We start from the raw sequence: 23,277 nt of genomic DNA on the forward strand, positions 1-23,277 counted from the left end.
TACCCCACAGCTGTCTCCTCCTCTCCGAATTGAGGAAATCAACGACATCCACTTTGTCCATCATTTCGAAGGCCAAACCCTCCAGAAAAGTGACTCCCAGCTCCCACAATCATGGACGGGGAAGAGGTGAGAGGGGTGCCAGGTTAAATGAAGCTGCTACAGTGCCAGCTCTGGAAAGGAGGCTGCCCACCAATCCATTCCTGTTCTCCAGAGGGAGAAGGCCATAAAAGCAGAGGCGGCGAGCTTAATTGAATTCATGTTTAATAATTACAGGCACCGTGCCCCCCCCCCATCCCCCTGCCCAGGCAGCAGCAGGGGTGGTGCAGGGGCTGGGGCATATGCCCCCAGCAGCGAGGACGGCAGTCCCAAGAGTGATTTTCAGAAAATAAAAAAGGACCTCAGGGGGCAGGCAGTGGTGTCCCCCCCCCAAGACACACCAAATTTCAAGACTTTATATATAATATATCTCTGTGCCCCAGGGGGACACCTGGCAGCATCCTGGAGGGGGCCCCAGGTAGCCCCAAGCCATCCTGCCTCTTCAGCCATTTTATTAGCTCAGTCAGACACATTGTACTACAGGCACCCACTGCCACCGCCACTGCTGCTGACCCCCCTGCAGTCCAGGCGGCTGGCTGGGCCATCTGAGTGTCCATGGGGTTCCAAGTCCCCGGCCCCACCCATCCTCAGTTGTGGTCGGACTCCTCCTCCCCCTCACGGAGCCATTTGAAGAAGCCTGTGACAGATTTCAGGGCCACGCCCTTGCCCTGCTGCTCAGCTGGGTCCTTGCTACTCTCCCAGCTGTAGAAGGCCTCCTCCTTCAACAAGTCCTCATCATACAGCGTGTCAAAGAACATCCGAAGCAGGTCTGCAAGCAGGCAAGACAGAGTTAGAGGTGTGCTGTCCACAACCACCCCATCCCAACCACAGGGATGCCTCCCAAATTCCACTGTTAAAACTAGGCCCTTGACCCATCCAGACATTTGTATGTTTGATCATTTCAGAGAGACTAGGTTTTTGACAGTATACTAATCTCATGACCTAAGAAACTGGTGCACAGAAATGAATCACCTTACAAACCTGCCTAGCCTCCTTCACCTCAGCTTCCAATTTCTTCACTCTTGATATATGTAATAGGGAAAACTATATGTAAAATTGGGGGATCTGGAGAATCACCGAAGTCCCAGATGTATGACTCACAAGTCAAGGGTATATAACCTAGAACAAACTCTTAATCCCAATTTCCCCTTATTTTCCAATTTCCTGAACATACACACCCTCTCTGGCCTTGAATTTACATGTACAACATCTTTTGCCAGGAACATCCTTTCTCTTGTCATCTTCCTATTAAATTCCCTTAGGCTCAGCTCACGCACCCCCTACACTCTGACCCTCACACCCCTTAACCCTCCCAGGCACTTGTCCTATGTATAACGCTGAACATAACCTACTTCCTTCCCCAACTGCAATGCCAGCATTTCCAAAAGCAAGCTTTACATCCTAGAAGCAAACAGGCTGAGTAGTAAATACACTTCTACTGAATAAAGAAATGAATGGGCCTGACCTGTGGTGGCGCAGTGGATAAAGCGTCGACCTAGAAATGCTCAGGTCGCCGGTTCGAAACCCTGGGCTTGCCTGGTCAAGGCACATATGGGAGTTGATGCTTCCAGCTCCTCCCCCCCTTCTCTCTCTCTGTCTCTCCTCTCTCTCTCTCCCCCTCTCCTCTCTAAAATGAATAAATAAGAAAAAAGCAAGAAATGAATGGGCCCTGGCAGGTTGGCTCAGTGGTAGAGCGTCAGCCTGGCGTGCCAGGGCACACAGGAGAGGCACCCACTTGCTTCTCTACCCCTCCCCCTCTCCTTCCTCTCTATCTCTCTCTTCCCCTCCCGCAGCCGAGGCTCCATTGGAGCAAGAGTTGGCCCAGGTGCTGAGGATGGCTCCGTGGCCTTTGCCTCAGGCGCTAGAATGGCTCTGGTTGCAGCAGAGCTACCCCCCAGATGGGCAGAGCATCGCCCCCTGGTGGGCATGCCGGGTGGATCCCAGTCAGGCGCATGCGGGAGTCTGACTGCCTTCCCATTTCCAGCTTCGGAAAAATACACACACACAAAAAGAAATGAACGGCCCTGGCAAGGTAGCTCAGTTGGTTAGAGCATCATCCTGATATGCCAAGGTTGCAGGTTCGATCCCTGGTCAGGGTACATACAAGAATCAACCAATGAATGCATAAGAAGAATAACAAATCGATGTTTTTCCCAGAGGCCCCACTCCCATCCCACAGCAATGGCAACAGTACATCATTTATCCCAGACTTGCGCTCTTAAATCCTATGTATACCAACAGTGGGAACACTACGCAATTATCTCCTCTACCCTGTTTTCAAGCTTCCCCCATCTAAACACAAAAGGCTGCCTTTACAACCACTACCTCGTATAACCAAACAAGAGTTTTGTCTACATTTGCTGTTTTCCCTTTTTCCTGTCTCAGTTGAATATTCCTCAGTCCTTTCCAATCAAGATCCTGCCCCCCTTCTCCACCAAATAATTTTTGCCAGGGTGGCCTCCACGCTTTTACACTGCTGAAGCCATTAATTTTCAGATCTCCTCCCACTGAACTCTCAAGGAGCATCTAGAATTACTAACCACTTACATCGCCTAAAATCACTGTCCTTTGTTCACAGGGCCTTATCTTTCTTTGGTCCTTACCAGTGGGTCCTTCACTTCAAGGTTCTATCTTCTTGTGACCTGCAGATGGTGTTACCTGTGCCATCAAATCACAGATAGACCTCCTCCTGACCTTTTTCCCCTAATGAATTCAGATATCCAGGTCTATCAACATCTCTGATCAACCCCACCCAAGGATCACGAACTATGACCAAACACAACTTGATCCAGTGTTCCCTACCACCCATTGGATGATACCACACTATCACCTCAGCTAAAAATTATCCTGGGAGTCATATAACTTCTGACCTCTCATTGTGCTCTCAGGCCAGTGTATGTGTTGAATCTGCCCACTCCTCTCCCAACTTCACTGCCACCAACCAGGCTGATCCTACTGCATTCACACTCACCACCATTACAAACCACTCTTCCCCTAATGGCTAGGATGATCTAAAAACTGAATTAGAATTTTTTAATTCCTTGCTTAAAATCCCACAAAGGACTCTTCCTGTCCTTATCTAAAGCCCAAACCTCATCCCATGGCTTACACAACCCTGCATGACCCAGCCTGTGTCCACTTCTCCAGCCCTACTTTACCTCACCTAACTGGCTACTGGGTTCTCCCACAATGGTCTTCCTTCAGTTCTCTTAACTTGTGTCCAGCTCTCCCTACCTTCCTCCTCACACAGTTCCTTTGTTCCAAGTCTGTCTCTCCCACTTGTCATTTAGCTCCTATTTTGTTATTTCCCATTCATTATTGCTTAGGCTAGCTAGATGTAACTCCCCCAGGTAGAAAGCACCCTGAAGGAGCCATCATCTTCCAATACTCATCACTGTTACAGAGTCCAGGCCAGCATGGGACTGTGCTTGACTTACTGCAAAATCCCTGGGCCTCAGCACATACTTATTTGTGAAATGCATGATACCCTACCTCAGTCTCCCAAAATGGAAGGCTATCTATTCTAAACTGTAGCTATAAGATTAAATGAGGCAAGAAAAGCATCTCAACCATGTGCCAGGCAAAGGGAAACATTATTGTTTAGCAGCTCTGCATTCCTGGCATCTAACACTTGGCTAAGTATAGGACAGGTAGTCAACTTCATAGCTGCATCTAACTCCTCCCATTTGTAGGCAAGGAAACAAACACCATAGAGGGAAGCAATCAACCATCACAGCATTTTACACTGTAATGACCACCCACCTTTCCTGGGTTGAGACCTTTTCCATAACTGCCCCACTATCTGGCAGTTCTTCTACCCCACCCCCAATGCTCCAGCCTGGCTCTTACTGGGGGGCTGGTCTAAGGTCACTACAAGGGCCTGGAGGGCATAAAGCGCCTGCAGCTCCTTCTGCTCGTCACACAGGAATTTCTGTAGCAGTTTCGCTCGTGCTTTCAGCACCTCAACATCCACTCGGCAGGGAGTCTCAGCTACAGAAAGGAAAACAAGAATTAAGTGCAATAACGTACCCTCATCCTGGTTCAGAACTATGAGGCAAAGACCAAAACCCCCCACCTCCATTTGTCTGTTGGGCCCACCCTTGCCCCACCATCTCCCTGGCTCCTCTTACAGAGAATTGCGGAATGGCAGACAGTTTTCATGAGGGCTCGAACTAATGTGTTGGATGCCACCTGCTGCTCAGTCAGGTTGGCCTATGCAGGAGAAAGAAACACATGACCAATACATTCTGAATTTTGTCCCCCCACAATACCAATAACGAATTCTCCTTTACCCTGCCCCCCACACCAAGAACAAACTCTCCTTTATCCTGCTCCCCCAATATCAACAGAACATACCTCTATCCAGTCAAACACCTGCTGGTTACTGCTGCCCTCCTTGAACAGCCTCTCCAGCTGCCTGCTCAGCTCCTCAGAAGAGAGCAACCTCTGGCCAAGGCCTTCTGACTCCTCTCCCAGGGTATACTCTACCTTCTGCAATTGAAAAGGGCCACAGTCAGGAGGAAGTGCACCATGTGAGTGAGATGAGGGAAGAAGTCTGGCTAGCCCCAAATGGAGTTATCCTAACTCCAGGTGCAAACCTGTTCGGCAATGAATGCACCAACATCCTGGCCTTCTGGTAGAAATTCTTTCCAGCTAAGTCCAGCCTCTCGCCACAGCGTCCCCACCTTTTTGGGACCCTGGAAAACACAAGATCAAATCAGCAACCCCCCCTCTCTCCAAGATACTAATAGCACCACAAATGGCATCAATCAAATATTTACTGAAAGGCCACTAGGTGCCTAGAGACCTAGGATACTACAGCGATACCAGACAGGCATAATCCCTCCACGCTTAGTCTAGTACTGGGCACAGACATCAGTCATAGACACAAAACTCATGCACTATGAGACTATGGGTTGAGAGGTATGGCCTAAGAGCCCCTGAGAAAGATATCAATTACTTTCACAAGAATTACTGGATCACAAAAGTTAAACCAAATCCAAATATCATTCCAGCTTCCCACACTCATGTATAGTTTTTTGTAAAACAGCCTAGTTTTCTATTACTCCAAGTAACAAATGCTTATGGGAGAGAAAAAAACTAACAAATAAGCTTATTTAGTTCCCAAGTCCAGAAAACCAAAAGCATATATACCCACCCACCCCTAATGCAAATCAGAATCCTCATAAAAACAGCAGTCTGAGCCCATTTTCTGTAAAAAGCAAGAGATTCTAAAGGCATCACTTTTATAACAACAGGTATTCAAAATGATAATATTGACCCTTGATTATTGTAGGTCATGGATTTTAAAGCCCATTTTAAAATACACCATTAAAATGGAATTGTCTCAATTTTTTTTTTTTTTTTTTTTTTTTTTCCCTTTACAGGGACAGAGAAAGAAAGGGATAGATAGGGACAGACAAACAGGAATGGAGAGAGATGAGAAGCATCAATCAGTTTTTCGTTGCGACACCTTAGTTGTTCATTGATTGCTTTCTCATATGTGCCTTGACCGCAGGCCTTCAGCAGACAGAGTAACCCCTTGCTTGAGCCAGCGACCTTGGGTCTAAGCTGGTGAGCATTTTTTATTTTGCTCAAGCAAGATGAGCCTGCGCTCAAGCTGACGACCTCAAGGTCTCGAACCTGGGTCCTTGGCATCCCAGTCCAACGCTCTATCTACTGCGCCACCGCCTGGTCAGGCTGGAATTATCTCATTTGATATACTCTATTTAAAAAATAAAACCAGTCCTGTCCTGTTGGCTCAGTAGTAGAGTGTCAGCCCAGCGTGTGACTGTCTGGGGCTCAACTCCCAGTCAGAGCACAAAAGAAAAGTGCCCATCTGCTTCTCCTCCCTTCCTCCTCTCCTTTCTCTGTCTCTCTCTTCCCCTCCTGCAGCCAAGGCTCCATTGAAGCAAAGATGGCCCGGGCCTTGAGGATGGCTCCATGGCCTCCGCCTCAGGCAGTAGAATGGCTCCGGTTACAACGAAGCAATGTCCTAGATGGGCAGAGCATCTCCCCCTAGAGGGCTTGCCCCCGGTGGATCCCAGTCAGGGCACATTTGGGACTCTGGTCTCTGCCTACCCTCCTCTCATTTTTTAAAAAAAATCTTTTTCATAGCAGAGTGTAATATGTCCTATACTCTATGGCAGTGGTCCTCAACCTTTTTTGGGCCATGGACCGGTTTAATGTCAGAAAATATTTTCACGGATTGGCCTTTAGGGTGGGACGGATAAATGTATCACGTGACCGAGACAAGCCTCAAGAGTGAGTCTTAGATATAACAGAGGGAATCTTTTAAAAATAAAACATTGTTCAGACTTAAATATAAATAAAACGGAAATAATGTAAGTTATTTATTCTTTCTCTGAGACCAGTACCAAATGGCCCACGGCCCAGGGATTGGGAACCACTGCTCTATGGCACCTTAGAGTCAAGGAAAATACCTAAGTAGTCCAAGATGCTTTTTCTTTTCCTTATAAACAGGAATTATCTGGTACACTGAAAGAACAATTCCGTTCCATTCAAAGTCTCATTCCTCTGGGTTCCAGGGGCTGAACTCTTCTGAAACTGTACTTTCTAATATCCCTCTACCACCAATCAAATCACCACATCCACTTGCCTTCCTAATTTCTGACCTGTTAGTCACCAATTAATTTTCACTAGGCAGCTTCAGCCCCCTTCCAGGTAAGCATACTGTCATGAACATTATCAGACACTCCTTTGCAACCTCACAGTACTTAAAACACTCGATGTCCACCACTTTATTTCACGCTTTACTTCACAATTTTAAGAGTAAATGGTTAAAAAAAAAAATCTAAAAAACACTACCTGACTGAATGAAGGGGATAAAGCTTTGACCTGAAACTCTGAGGTCACTGGTTTGAGACACAGAGGTCGCTGGTTATCAGCACAGGGTCACTGGCTTAAGCAAGGGAATCATCTACACAACCCCCAAAAGCTCTCCATCTTGAGCCCCAAGGTCTCTGGCATCCAAACCCCAAGGTCACTGGCTTGATCAAGGGGACACTGGCTCAGCCCCAGTCAAGGCATATACAAGAAGCAATCAATTCACAACTAAAGTGAAAGCAGCCAGACCTGTGGTGGTGCAGTGGTTAGGACTTCAACCTGCAATGCTGAGGCTGCTGGCTCAAAACCCTGGGCTTGCTCAGCTGAGGCACATACGAGAAGCAGCTACTGCAAGTTGATGCTTCCCGCTCCTACCCCCACATACGAGAAGCAGCTACTGCAAGTTGATGCTTCCCGCTCCTACCCCCTTTCTCTCTCTCTCTCCATTTTTTTTTTTTTTTTATAGAGGACAGGAGAGAGATGAAAGCATCAACTCATAGTTGTATCACTTTACTTGTTCACTGATTGCTTCTCATACATACTTGGACCGGCTGGGCTCCAATTCGGCAAGTGACCCCTTGCTCAAGCCAGTGACCTCTGGGGTCAAGCCAGCAACAAGCAAATGACCCCATGCTCAAGATGGTGAGTCTGTGCTCAAGCCAGATGAGCCCACACTCAAGCCGGCAACCTCAGGGTTTCGAAACTGGGACCTTAGTGTCCCTGGTTGACATGCTATCCACTGCACCACCACCAGCCAGGCTCTCCTCTCTAAAAATCAATAAATAAAACCTTTAAAGAGCAAAAATAAAAATAAAAACAACTATGAGTTGATGCTTCTCACCCTCTAAAACAAAACAAAACAAAACAAAAAACCCACTAGTTGAATGAATGAATCAATCAGTTAATCAAAGGTCTAAGGTAGGAGTAGTCAACCTTTTTATACCTACCGCCCACTTTTGTACCTCTGTTAGTAGTAAAATTTTCTAACCGCCCACCGGTTCCATAGTAATGGTGATTTATAAAGTAGGGAAGTAACTTTACTTTGTAAAATTTATAAAGCAGAATTACAGCAAGTTAAAGCATATAATAATAATAATTACTTACCAAGTACTTTATGTCGGATTTTTGCTGTTTGGCAGAATAACTCTTTATAAAACAACTTTCTATAGTTAAATCTACCTTTTTATTTATACTTTGGTTGCTCCGCTACCGCCCACCATGAAAGCTGGAACGCCCACCAGTGGGCGGTAGGGACCAGGTTGACTACCCCTGGTCTAAGGTCTTAGAAGCCTATGATCCAGCCTCAGCCAGAACTCACAAGAAGTCGGAGGGAGAGCCAGCCTCTCTCTGATACTAACACAGTACTACCATCCATCCCCATCCACGGACCACGAGGATTCCGTGTCACCACAAGTAGCCAAAAGCACAGAGTAGAAAGAGAAACCCTGAACGTATCACTCCCGAAAGGCTCTTACTCACCATGCTTTTGCATAGGAGCCCCAAAATCTCCAGCAGCAGGGAAGCAGCTTTGCCCAGGGGCCTCAGAGGTTTTGTAATCTCCCTGTAAGAAAACTCCAGTGTTGACAATCTCCAAAGTCCTCAATACATTACCACACTCCTCCCTAAACCCAGGCGCCTTGTAACCTGCCAGCCCCCTCCATCCCTACTCGCTTTGCTCCTGTCTTTATCTCCCCTGAATTCCAGTAAGAGGAGCTCACCTGAACAGCTCCCCCATGGGCACTCCGCCATCCTGCAGAATTGGCGTTACCAGTTCTGCTAAGTAGAGCCACACGTGGGGAATGTCAATTTCCATGTCTTCAGCCAATTCTAGAATTTCACATAGCCTGTAAAGGGAATTCAAAGTCGGGGCTATTTAGGATAGAGGAGCCAGGCCCCTATCCTCCTTCTGGGCCAACAAGGCATGACTAAAGCATCAACTGTGGAGCCCATCAGGAGCATTCCTAAACACGGGGCAATTATCTCAAGCTAAGGACAACTTTCTTGTCCTTAGTGGCTCACTCCCCACATCCACAAGGTTCCAAAGATCTTATGAAGGAAATTCATGAGCTTGTAAAAGTGGAAGGGTCACACAAGTTGGTCATACCCTTGATAGTACTGAGCAGTGGAGAGGTGCCCAGTGCAGAGCAGCTGGTGCAGCAGCTGTCCCATACGTTCACGAGCGATGGCACTGCGCTCCAGTGTGGACTCGATGCCATGCCGCACAAAGACAAACAGCAGGGAAGGTGAGGCCAGCTCCTGCACACACTGCACTGCCTCCTGCAAGGAGCACAGACAGGAGGAAGAGCGGTCAGTGTCTGGCCCAGACCCTGCACTGCACACCTGCCCGCATCGTCTCTGCCCACTCTGCCATCACTCAGACCCCTCCCACCATCCACCTTCATGTCATTGAGATGGAGGTATTCCTCAATGATGGCCTTGGATTTCTTCTCCAGCTCTTCCTCTGAGAGTGCAGCCTTGGGGGGACTCATAGGAGGAAGTGTAGCTTCTCGTTTCACTGAGGGGGACAACACAGATCAGAGACTCTTTAGTTCCAGTCTTTCTAGCAAACATCTAGAGCTCTGAAGACTATATAGGGACTGGCTAGTCCCAAACTAGCTCATACCATTCCCTCCCCTTCCCCTCTCAATCCCTTACCAGCATCCCGCCCACGGTCTCGATCCTCCGAAAGGCTGGCTGCCTTGCGCAGCCCCTCAGGCTGGGAGGGCCGCTCTCTACTCCGCTCCTCCACTTCCTTGCTGAAGCTCCGCTTGGTGGCAGGTGTCCGAGAACGATCAAGCCGGTCTCCACGATCACCTACCCGTTCACTCCCAGCTTTCTCACCTCGTTCCCGGCTCAAGCTGCTCCTGGAAAAAAATGACAGGCACATGATCTCTTATCTGTACTGCCCAAGTGCTCTCTCCTTTAAATACCCAACAGACTGAGTAACCGTCAGGCCTTGTTCTATGCCCCAATCTCAGGCAGGGCCTCTGAGCATTACAGGTATGTGAGGATTCCTATGGCAACAACCCAAACCCAACCATGGTACCTTCCTTTGTGTGAAAAACAGACACCCAAGAAACCTCACCTCTGGGTCACACGTCTATTTTCTGTGCTTTCTGTAGATACTGCTTGTTGAAGGGCTGAGAAACGATTCAAAGTACTAGTAGCTGGACGAGCAGCTTCTGATGCTTCAGGGGACAGAAAACAAAGTCTAAGATCTATTTTTTTACATTCTATCACCTACTTATCAGTTTAGGACACTTGGTCTTAGTTACAACACTAACACAGTTCAGTCACTAGTCCCATCAAGTAGCCCTGTATTACCTAATCACTCTGTTGTACCAAAGGCCTCCCACATAGACAAGAAGACAAGCCTCCCATATAGACAAGGCTGTACCCTCAAGAAAGCTCATTAAAAAATACACAACTTTATAGTGGCCTCCATACCTGCGTCAGAGGGCTTGGCTCCTGAGCCTCCACTGCTACCCTTGCCCCAGCTCAATCGCCCTCCAGGTGCAAAGAGCTGGTTGTTAGAATCAATGGAGCCAGGCTGAGGAAAGAAAAGGAGTGGAGAGTCATGGGTCTAATCTGGCCAAAGCCTCAGCCACACACAGAAACAAACAGCCACAACCGGGGGACAAGGCAAACCTCTCCTGTAAAGGGCTAGATAGTAAATATTTTAGGCTTTGAAGTCACAGTTTGTATTTCAACTATTCAACACTGCTACTGTCATATGAGAGGAGTCTCAGAGGATAAAGAAAATGAGTGTGGTTGAGTTCCAATAAAAACTATGGACCCTGAAACTTAAAATTCACAACACATAATAGCATTTGCTTTTTTTCAACTATTAGAAAATGTAGCGCCAGACCAGGCGGTGGCGCAGTGGATAGAGCATCGGACTGGCATACGGAAGACCCAGGTTCGAGACCCCGAGATCACCAGCTTGAGCGCGGCCTCATCTGGTTCAAACAAGGCTCACCACACGGTTGCTGGCTCGAGCAAGGGGTCACTCAGTCTGCTGTAGCCCCTGGTCAAGGCACATATGAGAAATCAATCAATGAACAACTAAGGAGCCACAACGAAGAATTGATGTTTCTCATCTCTCTCCCTTCCTGTCTGTCTGTCCCTATCTGTCCCTCTCTGTCTCTGCCACAAAAAAAAAAAAAAAGTGTAGCCTAGTCTGTGGAGGCACAGAGGATAGAGCATCAACTTGGAACGCTGAGATCAGCCGGTTCAAAACCCTAGGCTTGCCCAGTTAAGGCACATGCAACAAGCCCACAATGAACAACTAAAGGAAAGCAAATATGAGTTAGTTGATACTTCCTGCTCCCTACCCCCCTCTTCTCTCTGTAAAAGCAATAAATAAAAATCTTTATTTAAAAAAAAAAGGCCCTGGCCAGTTGGTTGTAGGTTCAATCCCCAATCAGGATGTATAGGAAGAGACCAATGAATGTACAACTAAGGCAGAACTAAATGGAACAAATGAGTGCTCCTGTCTCTCTCCCCCCTCCCTTCTTCTCTATCTAAAAACAATCAGAAAAGATATAAAATCCATTCTTAGCCTGAATGTGTACAAAACAAAAAATGGGCCTAATTTGATATGCATGTGAGTTTACTGACCACAAAGTGGCCCAGAACAATGTGATCACACCCCTTACTGTTGACAGTCCTGTTTTGAGCAATCGAAGCAATTAGTCTAAGAGGAAAATTTCAGCTGTCACTTTCCAAACTTCAGAGAATGAGGGGACTAAGACCCCAATTTGTGTTTAATGCCTACTTTGATCCCTCCTTACCCTCTTGTTACTAGTATCACCCCCTCCAACATAGACACCCCTACCTTTGTGATCTTGCTGAGTCGTGAGGTGTCAATAGGGCGGCTGCCCTTACTGATGGGGACTGTGTTCCAGCCACCACCATCATCTACAAGTGGAAGGCCACGGCCTGGAACAATAAGGAGAGCATACTGAAATAGTAAGGCCTAACAGCCCGATCCCCTTGGGCTGGGCCCAGCTCACTTCCTCAGATCCTCATTTCCATCATGGGGTCTCAGTGGCCCAGACACGTGGCACTAACAAGAAGTCATCAGTGGAAAGCACACCCCTCACAAGGCCCCGTCAATCCCGCATCGACTCACTGATGGGTGGGCCTGGAGGGCCCCCGCGACGCTTGTCACTGCCCTTGGCCATCAGCTGCTGCACCTTTATGTGTTCCCGGTGCTCTTCCATCTCTGCCTCCTTGTGGATCTGGTCAATGGTCTTCGGACCCTGATCCCCTCGGCGTGGCACCCAATTGCTCTGTAAGGACAGGAAGCCGGTAACAAGATGACATCAAGAGGACAGACAAAGCAGTGTCAGCAACTGGGAGCTCTGGCAGAAGCAGCAGACTAGCAGTAGGAAGGGAGGAACACATACCCGTCGCAGATCTAGCACATCTTGCAGCATAAAGCGAATTCGGGATGAAGTCTTCTTTTCCTTAATTATTTTTTCCATCTGGTTGAAATACTGATCCATTCGGGGCTAGAAAGAAGCAAAAGGATCAGACCAGGAACTTTACTTCCTCACTTCCAGCTATAGGCCCTCAGCTCCACCACTGTGGTTCGGTGGCCCAGACATGACATTCCAACAGGGAGTCTGTCAGTGGAAAGCAGGCCCCAGGTACTTCAGCCTGTCCCGTCCACATCTCAGGACCCCTACCTTGGCTTTTTCAAAGTCCAAGTCTTTGCCAATGGTGGTGAGCAGACGGCAAAGGCATTCAAGGGACTCTTCATCATGGTTCTTAAGTAGTTTAACCACACAGTCATGCATTATTGCCTCTGTTAACATCTTCAGCTTGAACAACTCCCCAATAAACTTGATATTCCCTAATGAGCGCCGCCGGGCTATGTCTCGAGCTTCTTCCAGCTCTTCCTTCAGGCGTCCCCGTTCCTCTGCCTGGTAATCATGGGACAGGGATCACATCAAAAAGATAGCCAGCCTGACCTGTGGTGGCGCAGTGGATAAAGCGTCGACCTGGAATGCTGAGGTCACCGGTTCGAAACCCCGGGCTTGCCCAGTCAAGGCACATACGAGAAGCAACTACGAGTTGATGCCTCCTGCTCCTCCTCCCACCCCTTTCTTTCTCTTTCTCCTCTCTGTAAAATCAATAAATAATATGTTAAAAGAAAAAAAAGAATAGCCAGCCACATGGGTAAATAAAAAACCCTGTCCTCGCCCTGGCTGGATAGCTTGATTGGTTAGAGCATCCTTCCAAAGCACAGAGGTTGCTGGTTCAATCCCTGGTCAGGGCACATACAGGAGTGGATCAATGTTCCTCTCTCCTCTCTCTCTCCCCCTTCCTCTCTCATTAAAATCAATGTTAAAAAAAAAAAAAATTATAAAATAAAAAATATATAATAAAAGCCTCTCCTCCATTATCTGGATTTCTATACCCAGCAACAAGCACTCATGTCCTCGGACAGAAAACCCCTAAACCACTAATCCCACCCCCAATTCTACAGCTAAGCAGCACCCTAGATGAGCAGGGAAGTTGGTGGGTTTTCTCTCACCGTAGCAGCTTCATCCATCTCCTTTTGCTTTTTCTCAAAAACCTCATCGTCATCTTTGTCTTTTTCAAACTCTTTCTGACATCGATTCAGCAACAGTTTTCTAAAGTTTACAGTCACTGTTGGTTTTTCTGTAGTGGGCACTTTCAGCTGTATGTCAAAGAGAATGTCACATTCAGATTAGTCCAGTACAGGGAAGACTTCCCAGAGTCTTTACCTAACCAAGAAGACCTCTGCCTCCTCCTGGCTGCCATCAACCTATGCCATAGGCTAAAGGAGAACCAAGAAGGTAGACTCAAGAAGTGGGAGGCCAAACCGTAAGATTTAGGAAAGTTGCAACTAACCGTCATGAGGCAGCGACACATGTTGGCATAGGCCACAGAGAAGTTGGGCTCTGAAATGGCCTTCTCAAAGATGAGGTCAATGACCCCTTTCAGGCGTTCCTCAGTGTCAATGGCCAGCTGCGTCACCTGCTTCATCAGCTGCTGGAACATCTGGGGTGTCAGCTTATTCAGAATGGAGCGCACCCTACGGAACAGATCCTGGTAGGGAAAGGGAACAGAGAAGAGACAGGATCCAGTGAGGTTCTCAGAAGGACAAATGCTACTAGGAGGGATGAAGAGGCTAGTGATGAGGATAAACAGAAGCAAAAAGACAGTTGGCTGAGCAGACCCTGAGAAGGAAACCAAAAGCAGGATTTGCCAGTACCTGGGTTTTGCTGCCATCAGCATCCTCTTCCCCTCGGTCCTTATCAGCCGCTGTCCGCTTGCTGCTGGGTTTCCAGGCCTTCTCTGCTTTGTTCAGCTTTATATCTTCAGTCATTAACACTGTGGCAATAATCTTGCGTGGTTCCTTCCGGGGGCCCTGCTGAGAGCGCCGGGGTCCCAGACCAGCCTGCTAAGAAAGGAGGACAAGAGAAGATACAGCAGTCAGCACAACCCGAGCCACCACTACCCCTCATCGCTAGAGCAGGCTTCTCGTTCCTGAGATACAGAGGGCCACACACAAACCCACTCCTTGCCACTGCCATTCTGCCCCTCCAGCCAGCCCCACTCACCGGCCCTCGGGGCAGCTCCCCACCTGGCCCACCCCTTGGGGGCCCACGGTTGCTGAGGGCTGGTCGGCCAAGGTTGGCAAAGGATGGAGTGAAGTCTGGGCCACAATTTATGCCCTGAAGTCTAGCAGGATCTAGTGGCCGCAGTGGTGTTTTATTGGCCTGTGAAGAGGACAGAGAAGGTATCAGAGACAAGCTACAGCTACTAACTGCTCTTTCAGGATCTTAGTCTCTCCCCAACCAATCATTTAATACAAACTTAGCCTCCCCTCAAGCCCACCAACCTTATCCAACACCACATCACTGATATGGGGCAGTCCCTCTGGCTTCTGCATACTGGCAAAGATGAACTGAAAGCCAAGCAGGAACTCACGGTCATAGCGCTTTTTCTCCTCAAGGTTCAGAGGCTTCCACTGATCTGTGAGGAGGACAGGATAAACCAACCACACCATTGTCTCCTGAGGCTCTACACAAGAACGTTCACCCCTCACCCCTCCGTCAGCATACCTGACTTATACTCATACTTCTGTTCCCCAGGCTGGATGAGAACATTCACCCCTCACACCCCTCCATCAGCATACCTGACTTATACTCATACTTCTGTTCCCCAGGCTGGATGTTCTCAGCATTGTGAATTTTTTCTTCCTTTGAGTCCCAGGTCTCATCTGCTTCCTCAGGTCGTGGGGGCACACTGCTGCCCTCCGGCTCTGGACCGGGGTTGTTGCCTACAGGAGGCTGATTTTCCACCTCTGGTACTCCTGGGTTTGCCTGTAACCATGACAGTCCATGTGGTTGCAGTAGGCCCACTGTTCAAACCCAAAGTCTGCCCTCTACTACTATACACTCCCTTACCTCCTTGAAGGCATCTAGAAGATCTCCTACAGCTTCCTTCTTATTGAGCTCCTTAATTTTCCGTCTCCTCTTTGGCACAGATACTGCCACTATTTAGGGAAAAGAGGAGTGGAGATAACTTTAAAAGTACCTCTGAGAAAAAAGAACCCACAGTGTAACTTTTTTTTCTTTTCATCACACCCTCTCTAGACTTTAAATTCCTTAATCTAGCTTAGTTTCCATGATAAGGCTTCTGACCTAGACACAATGGCACAAATGGAAATCATCAATCAACAGAAAGTACCACACCCTCCAGCCTGACCCACCTCCACCATATAACCACACCTTACCTGGGGTGGCTATTGCTGCCTCCAAATTCTGGGACAGGTGGGCCAGAACAGGGGTGCTCTCTGGGGGGAGCAGTTCCTCTCCTCCCTTCTCACCCTCAGCTTCTGCCTCTTCCTCCTCCTCTTCCTCCTCCTCTTCCATCTCCTCCTCTGAAGCAGGGGAAGTTGCTGGAGGAGCCACAGCTGGAGTAGCAGAGAGGACGGCGGGGGGAGCCGATGGTGCTGGAACCTCCTCGGCCTGCTCCTTTGGCTCACTGACGGGGCTTAAGTCCACAGCTGGTGGCGAGGGGGCTCCATTGAGCAGTTCCTCAGGTTGGGCAGTTGGAGCAATGGGTGTGGAGGATTCAGAGGGACAAGCAGGGAGAAGGAGAGGAGCAAGCTCTCGGTTCGACTCCAGCTCTGGTTCTAGGTCCTCAGATGGGACTGTGCCATTAGGCTCAGGAAGAATTTCTACCTTGGGAGATGCCAAGGGGATGGAAACTTGGAGAGGACTGGAAGAGAACTCAGATTCTGGAATTGGTTTGCTAAGTGTCACTTCTACTTCCAATATGGGTTCAGCGAGGGGAGTGGGTTCTGGAGAGACACAATATGGCTCCCCAGTTTCACAGGGCATGGGGGTTGACTCTTCTACAGACATTTGTATCATCCCCGTTGTCATAGTGTCCCCCGGAATAGAGAGGACTGCAAGATTAGGCTCAGATCCTGGTTCCAAGATTGGGGGTGGTGATGGGGTTGGAGAAGGTGATGAAGGCTGGGATTCGGAAGGGCTATGCTCTGTGCCAGGCATTCCTGGCCGGCCCTCAATGATTGCTCCCTGTGACCGGTCATCTGCACCACAGGAAGGAAAAATAAGTAATTAAAAGCAAGTCTTTCACTGATGCTGTTCCTCCTCCTCTGCCTCCCAGCCAAGGCATTCCCAACCTAACACCTCCCCTCCCCCGATCTTTTCCCCCTCTAAGCCTTTTTCCTTTTCACCAAAACTCCAATCCACCCTCAAAATCCCACTACCTGAAACCTAAATCATTCTCCTCAGGCACCTGGTACAGTCACTTTAAACTGTCACACCACTCTTCCCCATAAAACCTCTGCTCCACATGCTTACATACCTGGCCGGACAACAACAGCAACCTGGGGAGTCTCCCCATTAGCTTGAGGCTCCAGACCGACTCCCGTCTGCAGGACACAAAGGGTTACCAACTTTGCCCTGAAGAGTCCCACAACCCTTCTTTATTAGAGCCATTTTTACTTTAGCTCTGCCTAGAAATCCAGGAAAGCAGGGAAATAAATCCCTTAGTTGAAGGAAAAGACCAAAGAACTTGGGAGTCCAGGGCAGAAGAGCCATCCCAGCCATGGCATTACTCAAAGAGCAGACAATACCTGGGGAGGAGTGGGTGTGGAGGCGGTTCGGGCCCCAGACATAATTTCCTCCGTGATATCCTTCCCTCCTTGGTTTGGATCTCGAATTCGGATCTGGGGAAAGAAAGCTATAGGATAAGTGGGAAGCAGGAGGAGCCCACTTCTCCACCCTGCTCCACGCCTAAGACTCCAGGTGAACCCTCCACACCCCACTAGGAAGCAGGTGGTTGGGTGCCAGAAACCCCATGAGTTCTACTGTCAACCCATCCAGCTGCTCTTGTAGTCCCCTGCCCTGGTCCCTACCCAAGAGGCCCTTGACCTCACAGAGCAGCCCTGTACATCACAATGCCCCTCCCTCCCTCATTGCTGCTCCACCAACGTCCCCAAGGCAGTGGCTGCACACCCAGGGGCCCAAGACCCCCATCTAGCACCCATACGGCTCACTTGTGGCTAGTCGGTCTGATCTCTGGGGGCAGGGCCCAGATCCAGTGGGTGGAGCCAGGGTGACTCAGCGGCTTCCCCAGCCCTGGCACCCTATTCTGGGCACCACGCCCAGGGCTTGAGGATTGAGCAGAGGCGGAGACCTCAAGAGCTTCCAGGACTGGGGGGTGGGGATGGGGCCACAGAAAACTAAGCATTTCTAAAGCAAGCCACCAGAAACTCAAAACCAAACATAAATCTTATGGATCCCAGAACCCAGGTCTCTCAGGAATTTTCCCACTAACCACTTCAGTCTTCAGATGAGCTTCTTCTACACTGTAATCTTAGTACCTTACAAGGAATCTAAGCACTTCACAGATCCCCATTCTTTGCCCATTCCAACTGAAGATCTTCCTCAATTTCCTGCTCCCTGACCCACAATGCGCCTGGCCTTGATTCTCCCTTTCCCAGACGGCCTAGAACCCCTTGTTGCTACTCACCGTTTTCCGCTCCCTCTTGGGAGCAATCTGCGGTGGCTGGTTTATCAAAACTGGGGCGGGGGCCACACCAGTCGGAAACTGCTGTACACCTTGGGCTGGGTAGTAGGTGCCAGCTTGGGGGGAGGAGAGAGACACACAGAAAAGTAGAATAGTAGCAGCGTCAGGGCCCAACCATATACAAATGCCTGCTTGAGCACCTCCCAGCCCTAGAACCTCTCATCACCCACAGCCAGCCCCTTGTCCTGCCCCACCCTCCTCCCCAAGGGAATTAGGTGTCTGTCAAAGCTGGAGAACCAGTCTGAACTGCATTTACAAGGATTCCTGACACTGACACACACACCCCTTTATAGGCAGGCACCCATTCCCCACCATACACCAGCCACCAGGATTCTATCTGTTCCTCTTCTACCAGTAATATGCTGTATGCATACCCCACCCCTAGGGCACCACATACATATACACTCCAAGAGAGCAGTAACTACTTAACCTGAAACAGAATCAGGGCTTTGGCTGGGAATGAGAAAAAGAGATTTGCCAACCATATCCACTCAACCTGAGTCCAGTTCCAGTCTCCAGCCCTTTGCTCAGGGGCAAGGAAATAAAAAGTAACATTATGAACCAGGCCCAGAATGAGGAAAAATTAATTCCTTAAAGCAATGGTCTCCAAAATGGGATGCATTCTTTAATCTCATCCATAATCTCTACTTATTATTTTTCACCAGCAACATAAAGTGTTATTTGTTTAAACTATGCAAACATATAAACAAAAACATAACATATGTTAAAGTTACACACTCAAAATTTTTCCTGATGATCAAAAAGTTTGGAAACCACTGCCATAAAGAACAGACTAATCCTTTTCTAGAATATAAATAAAAAACAGCTACAAAAATCTCCCAAATGCATGTTACATGGGATCCTCCCAACTATGGAACCAGTGTCACAGGGAATGTTTACTAACAGGTCTGATCCAATCTTCCTTGAGGTGGGAAAGACTCCAACTCTCAGGAATAGGATAAAATCCCCAACCACCCCCCCACACATATCCCTTCTACCTACTAACCACATCATTTTTAGACCAAGGGACAGACTGGAAAGTCTTAGGAACTAGTGACTTTAGATGTTCCCTTGGACTCACTCTCGCCTGACTCGCCCCTACCCCCCACTTACCATAGGTCCCAAACTCTGTAGGGCTTGCACCCGGGTAGAAGCTCGGGGCTCCTGGCTGCACAGGATACTGCTGTGTCGGAACAACGTATGTGGAACGGCCCTGGTGGAGAGGGAAGGCGGAGGGGAGGGGAAAGAAGGAGTTGAAGAAGCTGAGTACCAAATCGGACTACAAAGAGAACGTAGAGCAAGATAGGACAAGCCGACTCTGGGCAGTGACCACAAAGAAGTCCCACCTCTGGAGAAGACAGAGATGGGACTGGAAGGTCAACAGAGGGAAGGTGAGGGTTGGCTTCCAGCTCCCAAGCCTCCAGCCTCACCTGTCCAGGGATGTAGTAGGCTCCCTGGGAGGCTGAGTAGGAGATCTGGGAAGGGATCATCATTACTTGGGATCCAGCAGGGTAGACATGGGCAGCTGGGCCAGGGCGGGCGGGGGCTGCACTCTGCACTCGGGAAGCTGCACTGCTCGGGGGCTGGGCCCGGCTGGGGTAGAAGTGCTATCAAGAGGGAGGAAGGCAGTTGATACTGGGAAGGGGAGGAAGTGGACAGCACAATGCCCACTATGCGATGTTCCTAGTCTGCAGATAAGTACCAGGGGCTTTGAATATAGGGACCAGTCCTTCTAATATCCACTTGACCAAATGATGGTTAAGTGGCCTCTTGTCTCACATACTCCCTCCACACTGAGGTATATACACTTTGCACCCTGTGTATTTACTTCCTCACTGCCGTGCATATTCATGTCACCTCCACGAGGCTACCCCTCCGCAGAGGCTTCCCAACATCCAGACACATCATGCCTAAGGAAAGCCCTTTCTGGCAACATACGGCCCAGCATGCACTGCTACCACCCTAAGGTACTGAGGAATTTTAACCACTATCATGCAAAGGTGGGTCACCCAGTTCCCAGGCACACACTCAAGATTTAGCCCCAAACATGCATCAGTCAGCTGCAAACTGACAACCTGGACAGGAAAGAAGTCCCCACCCTGAAACCTCCAGTCCCTAGGTCTAGCCTGACTAAGGCAAAGGAAGGGTGAGAGACCAGAGGGTAAAAGTAAGACCAGGAGAGGGTCCAGAATTAGCAAAGGGGTATTACCTGCAGAGACCTGAATCCTCCCTGAGAGCACATGGGGACAGGAAAGAAGAGAATTATCCCCAAGGTGATGGGGGGGGGGGGGGCAATGGAGGAAGTAGGACAAGAATCCTCCCACTTAGTGAGGAAGAATTTAGGGAACAGAGAAAGGCAAGAACCAGCTGGAGTATTTATCTTGCCATAGTACAAAGAGAAGGGGAATGGAGCAATGTCAGCCTCACAGTAAAAGGAGGAAACAGGAAAACAGGAGTTGGCAGCAGGGCCCAAAGCACTGCTCCCAATTCTAATGGCACCAGGACCCCTAGTAATGCCACCCCCACTGTCTACATACTCCCCAAGGGGCCATAAGTAATCAACAGTGCAAAGTGCAGAGTCACATGAAAGGACACAAAGCAACTGTCAGGAAATTGGGGCAGCTACAGGGCCTCCACAGTTTCCATCCTAGCCCAGCTGGCTTCAACTTTCTACAGCCCCCTACTCCCGTCCCCGCAGCCAGGGGCCCCACAGCCCCTCACCTGGCGGTGCTGAGAAGGCGTGTTCATTTGTGTCGCTTGTGGCGTACTGAACACCACCGGTGCTGTCTGCCCCGGGGGAAACGCTGGCTAAAGGGGGGAGACCAGAGTTCAGCAAGAGGGGAAACCCGGGTGGGGCAGAAACCCAAGCTGGTGAAGTAAGGGAAGCAGATCTGTGGCAAGATCCTCAGCAGCCCACATACCCCCTCCCCATGACAGTCCCTGGAAACAGCCAGGGGCCCTGTCTCAATTTGGCAGCAGAAAACTGCACTTTGCCCTGCCACAGATGGGGGGTGGGAAAATCCAAAGGGTTGGAACCTGTTCCTGACCAGCTGCCTGGTCTCCCTACTCCCACCCCAATCTCGCCAATTCCTCTCTAATTACCTGTGGGAGTCCAGGGGATGGGGCAGGTGGGGGGCCTGTGGGCTGTGGAGCTTTGTTCATTTCATTTGGTCCACATCAGGGTCCCCCCAACACCTGCTGGAAAAGAGTGGAGCTCGGAAAGGGGAAGGGACCCAAGCTTAAGGCAAATGAAGTGGGGGAGGGGTTGAGGAAAGGGACAGGTCCCCCACCGAGCCCCCGAGGCGCCCAAGGGGTGAAGGAGCAGAAAAGACACAGCTTAGGTCCCCACCAACAAGCTGTCAACCCGCATCACCTCCAACCACCCCCCTGACCTGCTGAAACAGCCCCCTCACTCACCCCCTCGATTAAGATAAGTCCACGGTGCGGCCTACAGGTTCTGGGCATCCGAGGGCCTGGGGTTGGGAGGTGAGGGGTATCAACCTGGCTCCACGGGGCCCAAGACCAACCAGACCGGAAATTCCAGGTCTCGCTGGCACCAGGCTCCCGGATCATAAACGGAGCTAGCAGCTTCGGCCGTGGCGTCCCCACCCCCCACCTGCGGACACCGGGTTCCGGGCCTGGCCCAGGGGCACACAAGGCACGCCTGCCGCGGGTGGCCACGGGGGCACCCGCGCGGGGCCAGAGGCGAAGCCTGCCACCGCCCAGGAGTGGAGGCGAGGAAGGGCGGGAGTCGGGCCGTAAAAGGCCAGCGGGCGGCGGCCGAAGAGGAGCCGGTTTCAAGCGAGGGTCGGCCTGGAGGGCGGGCGGGGCCGGGGGCTCCTCCCTGCCCACCGCCGCCGCCTCCCTCCCCTGCGCCCTCCCTGCGCAGAGCCGGCCAGTGCCAAAGAACAACGTGTCACTTCCCGGCGGCCGGGCCGCAAAGGGGGGAGGGGGCGGCCGGCCGGGAGCCGCGGTGCCTGTGCCCGCGGGGCCTCTTCGGGTCAGACCGAGGTGGCACTTCGTGGCGGGTGAACCGGGCGCCCTCCCAGGACGCGGGGACCGCATATTCTGGCCCCGCGCTTCCCCACCCCCACCCAGCCGCCAGACCGGGCCAGGCCGGGCACACGTGGGCCGCGGATTGGGCCCTGGCGGGCGGGAGCCCAGGCTTGAGCAGCGGAGCTAGGGCGCCGGGGCGGCGGCACAAGGTGGCCGGTCCCGGCCCGGATGGCGGCGGATGCGGGGGGAGGGGGTGGGGGGGCCGGGTCGGGCCCGGACATGGCGGCTTTACCTTCAGTCTCCTTCAGTCCGCGCGGCCGAGCCCCACGCAGCCGCACAGACGTAGTCCACAACCATTTCCGGCTCCCCGCACAGATCCCGCTCGGCCGCCACCGCTTCTCCGCAGGCGCAGCCGGCGCCCCACGTGACCGGCGCAAAGGGCGGAGCTGCGCCGGGCGCCGCGAAGCACATGGGATTTACCCCGCCTCGTCATGTGACAGCCACTGCCCGCCCCGGTGTCCCTTCCCGAACTTTAGAACTTCCAGAGGGACTCTCCTCTCGGAGCCTCTTCCGCAGTTCTTTGGTTCATTCATTCTTTGAGCCAGCATTTATTGAGTGCATACTAAGTGATAGGCGAAGTTTTGGCTAGGGGCCGAGAATACTGAAATTAAAGATCTGGTCCTGCCTAAGTAAATTATAGTACAAATACGGAAAGAAATATGAATTATACAGCCTTTGAAAATAATGTGGGTTTTAGATCATTGAAAGACCTATTAAACTGAATGTTATGCTAAAAGAATTGCAACATTCTGCCCTGGCCGGATAAATCGGTTAAAGTGTAGGTACTCCCTCCATCTATGCAGAGGTTATCGGTTCCATCCCTGGTCAGGGCACATACAGATCCATGTGTGTATGTCTCTCTGAAATCAGTAAGTAAAAATTTTTAAAAAGAATTGCAACATTCTAATTAGGGAATTAGTATGAGTGAGTTGTCTTTTGTAAAATTTAGCCATTTTTAGGGAAGGTCAAAGATCAATCATGGAAAATTCAGAATGACAGAAGTAATCCCCAAACCGCTGCCCTGTAGCCAAAAGGTTTGGGCCATCTAGTACTAGAGCCAAACCCACCTGACTAGAATCAGATAGGTTGCTTGAGTTTTCATCCAAATTCTGCTACTTACTCCCTGGTGATGTACCTAACTACCTACCTCTTAATATCGGTTGTAAAATGCTA

General features: G+C 50.1%; 1 protein-coding gene and 2 non-coding genes across 7 annotated transcripts; all 3 read right to left on the reverse strand.

The window, feature by feature from the left end:
• Positions 1 to 244: 244 nt before the first annotated feature.
• Positions 245 to 22,478, reverse strand: EIF4G1 (eukaryotic translation initiation factor 4 gamma 1). Of its 5 annotated transcripts, none has more exons than XM_066347088.1 (34): positions 22,337 to 22,478; positions 21,466 to 21,521; positions 21,151 to 21,243; positions 20,770 to 20,856; positions 20,258 to 20,278; positions 19,479 to 19,655; positions 19,162 to 19,261; positions 17,992 to 18,104; positions 17,093 to 17,185; positions 16,822 to 16,888; positions 15,719 to 16,543; positions 15,390 to 15,478; positions 15,119 to 15,305; positions 14,822 to 14,955; positions 14,541 to 14,699; positions 14,192 to 14,377; positions 13,828 to 14,025; positions 13,487 to 13,633; positions 12,636 to 12,872; positions 12,354 to 12,458; positions 12,077 to 12,236; positions 11,780 to 11,883; positions 10,390 to 10,492; positions 10,028 to 10,130; positions 9,598 to 9,806; positions 9,339 to 9,457; positions 9,047 to 9,219; positions 8,661 to 8,786; positions 8,422 to 8,503; positions 4,695 to 4,793; positions 4,453 to 4,587; positions 4,227 to 4,308; positions 3,946 to 4,086; positions 245 to 865 (listed from the first exon to the last, which is right to left on the reverse strand). In XM_066347088.1, the coding sequence occupies exons 3-34, from the start codon at positions 21,208 to 21,210 to the stop codon at positions 684 to 686; spliced, it is 4,803 nt and encodes a 1,600-aa protein (XP_066203185.1). In that variant the 5' UTR covers positions 21,211 to 21,243; positions 21,466 to 21,521; positions 22,337 to 22,478; the 3' UTR covers positions 245 to 683. The 5 variants fall into 5 exon arrangements, with proteins under 5 accessions (XP_066203185.1, XP_066203183.1, XP_066203184.1 ...); XM_066347086.1 differs by having other exon boundaries at positions 14,192 to 14,380; XM_066347087.1 differs by having other exon boundaries at positions 14,192 to 14,380; positions 21,151 to 21,246.
• Positions 11,958 to 12,033, reverse strand: LOC136380264 (small nucleolar RNA SNORD66). Its single transcript, XR_010746932.1, has one exon. It is a non-coding gene; the product is annotated as a small nucleolar RNA SNORD66 (small nucleolar RNA).
• On the reverse strand, positions 12,504 to 12,584 carry LOC136380265 (small nucleolar RNA SNORD66). Its single transcript, XR_010746933.1, has one exon. It is a non-coding gene; the product is annotated as a small nucleolar RNA SNORD66 (small nucleolar RNA).
• Positions 22,479 to 23,277: the final 799 nt, after the last annotated feature.

Source organism: Saccopteryx leptura, chromosome 8, assembly GCF_036850995.1.
Source record: "Saccopteryx leptura isolate mSacLep1 chromosome 8, mSacLep1_pri_phased_curated, whole genome shotgun sequence".
Lineage (NCBI taxonomy): Eukaryota > Metazoa > Chordata > Mammalia > Chiroptera > Emballonuridae > Saccopteryx > Saccopteryx leptura.

Bases quoted from the DNA above. Each gene is read 5' to 3' on its own strand.
- EIF4G1 (XM_066347086.1), bottom strand. From the start codon at position 21,210: ATGAACAAAGCTCCACAGCCCACAGGCCCCCCACCTGCCCCATCCCCT. The intron at 12,873-13,486 runs GTGAGAGAAAAC...CATGATTACCAG, and splicing joins AGATGGATGAAGCTGCTACG to GCAGAGGAACGGGGACGCCT. The intron at 9,458-9,597 runs GTAAGGGATTGA...TGTCCCCCTCAG, and splicing joins AGACCGTGGGCGGGATGCTG to TGAAACGAGAAGCTACACTT.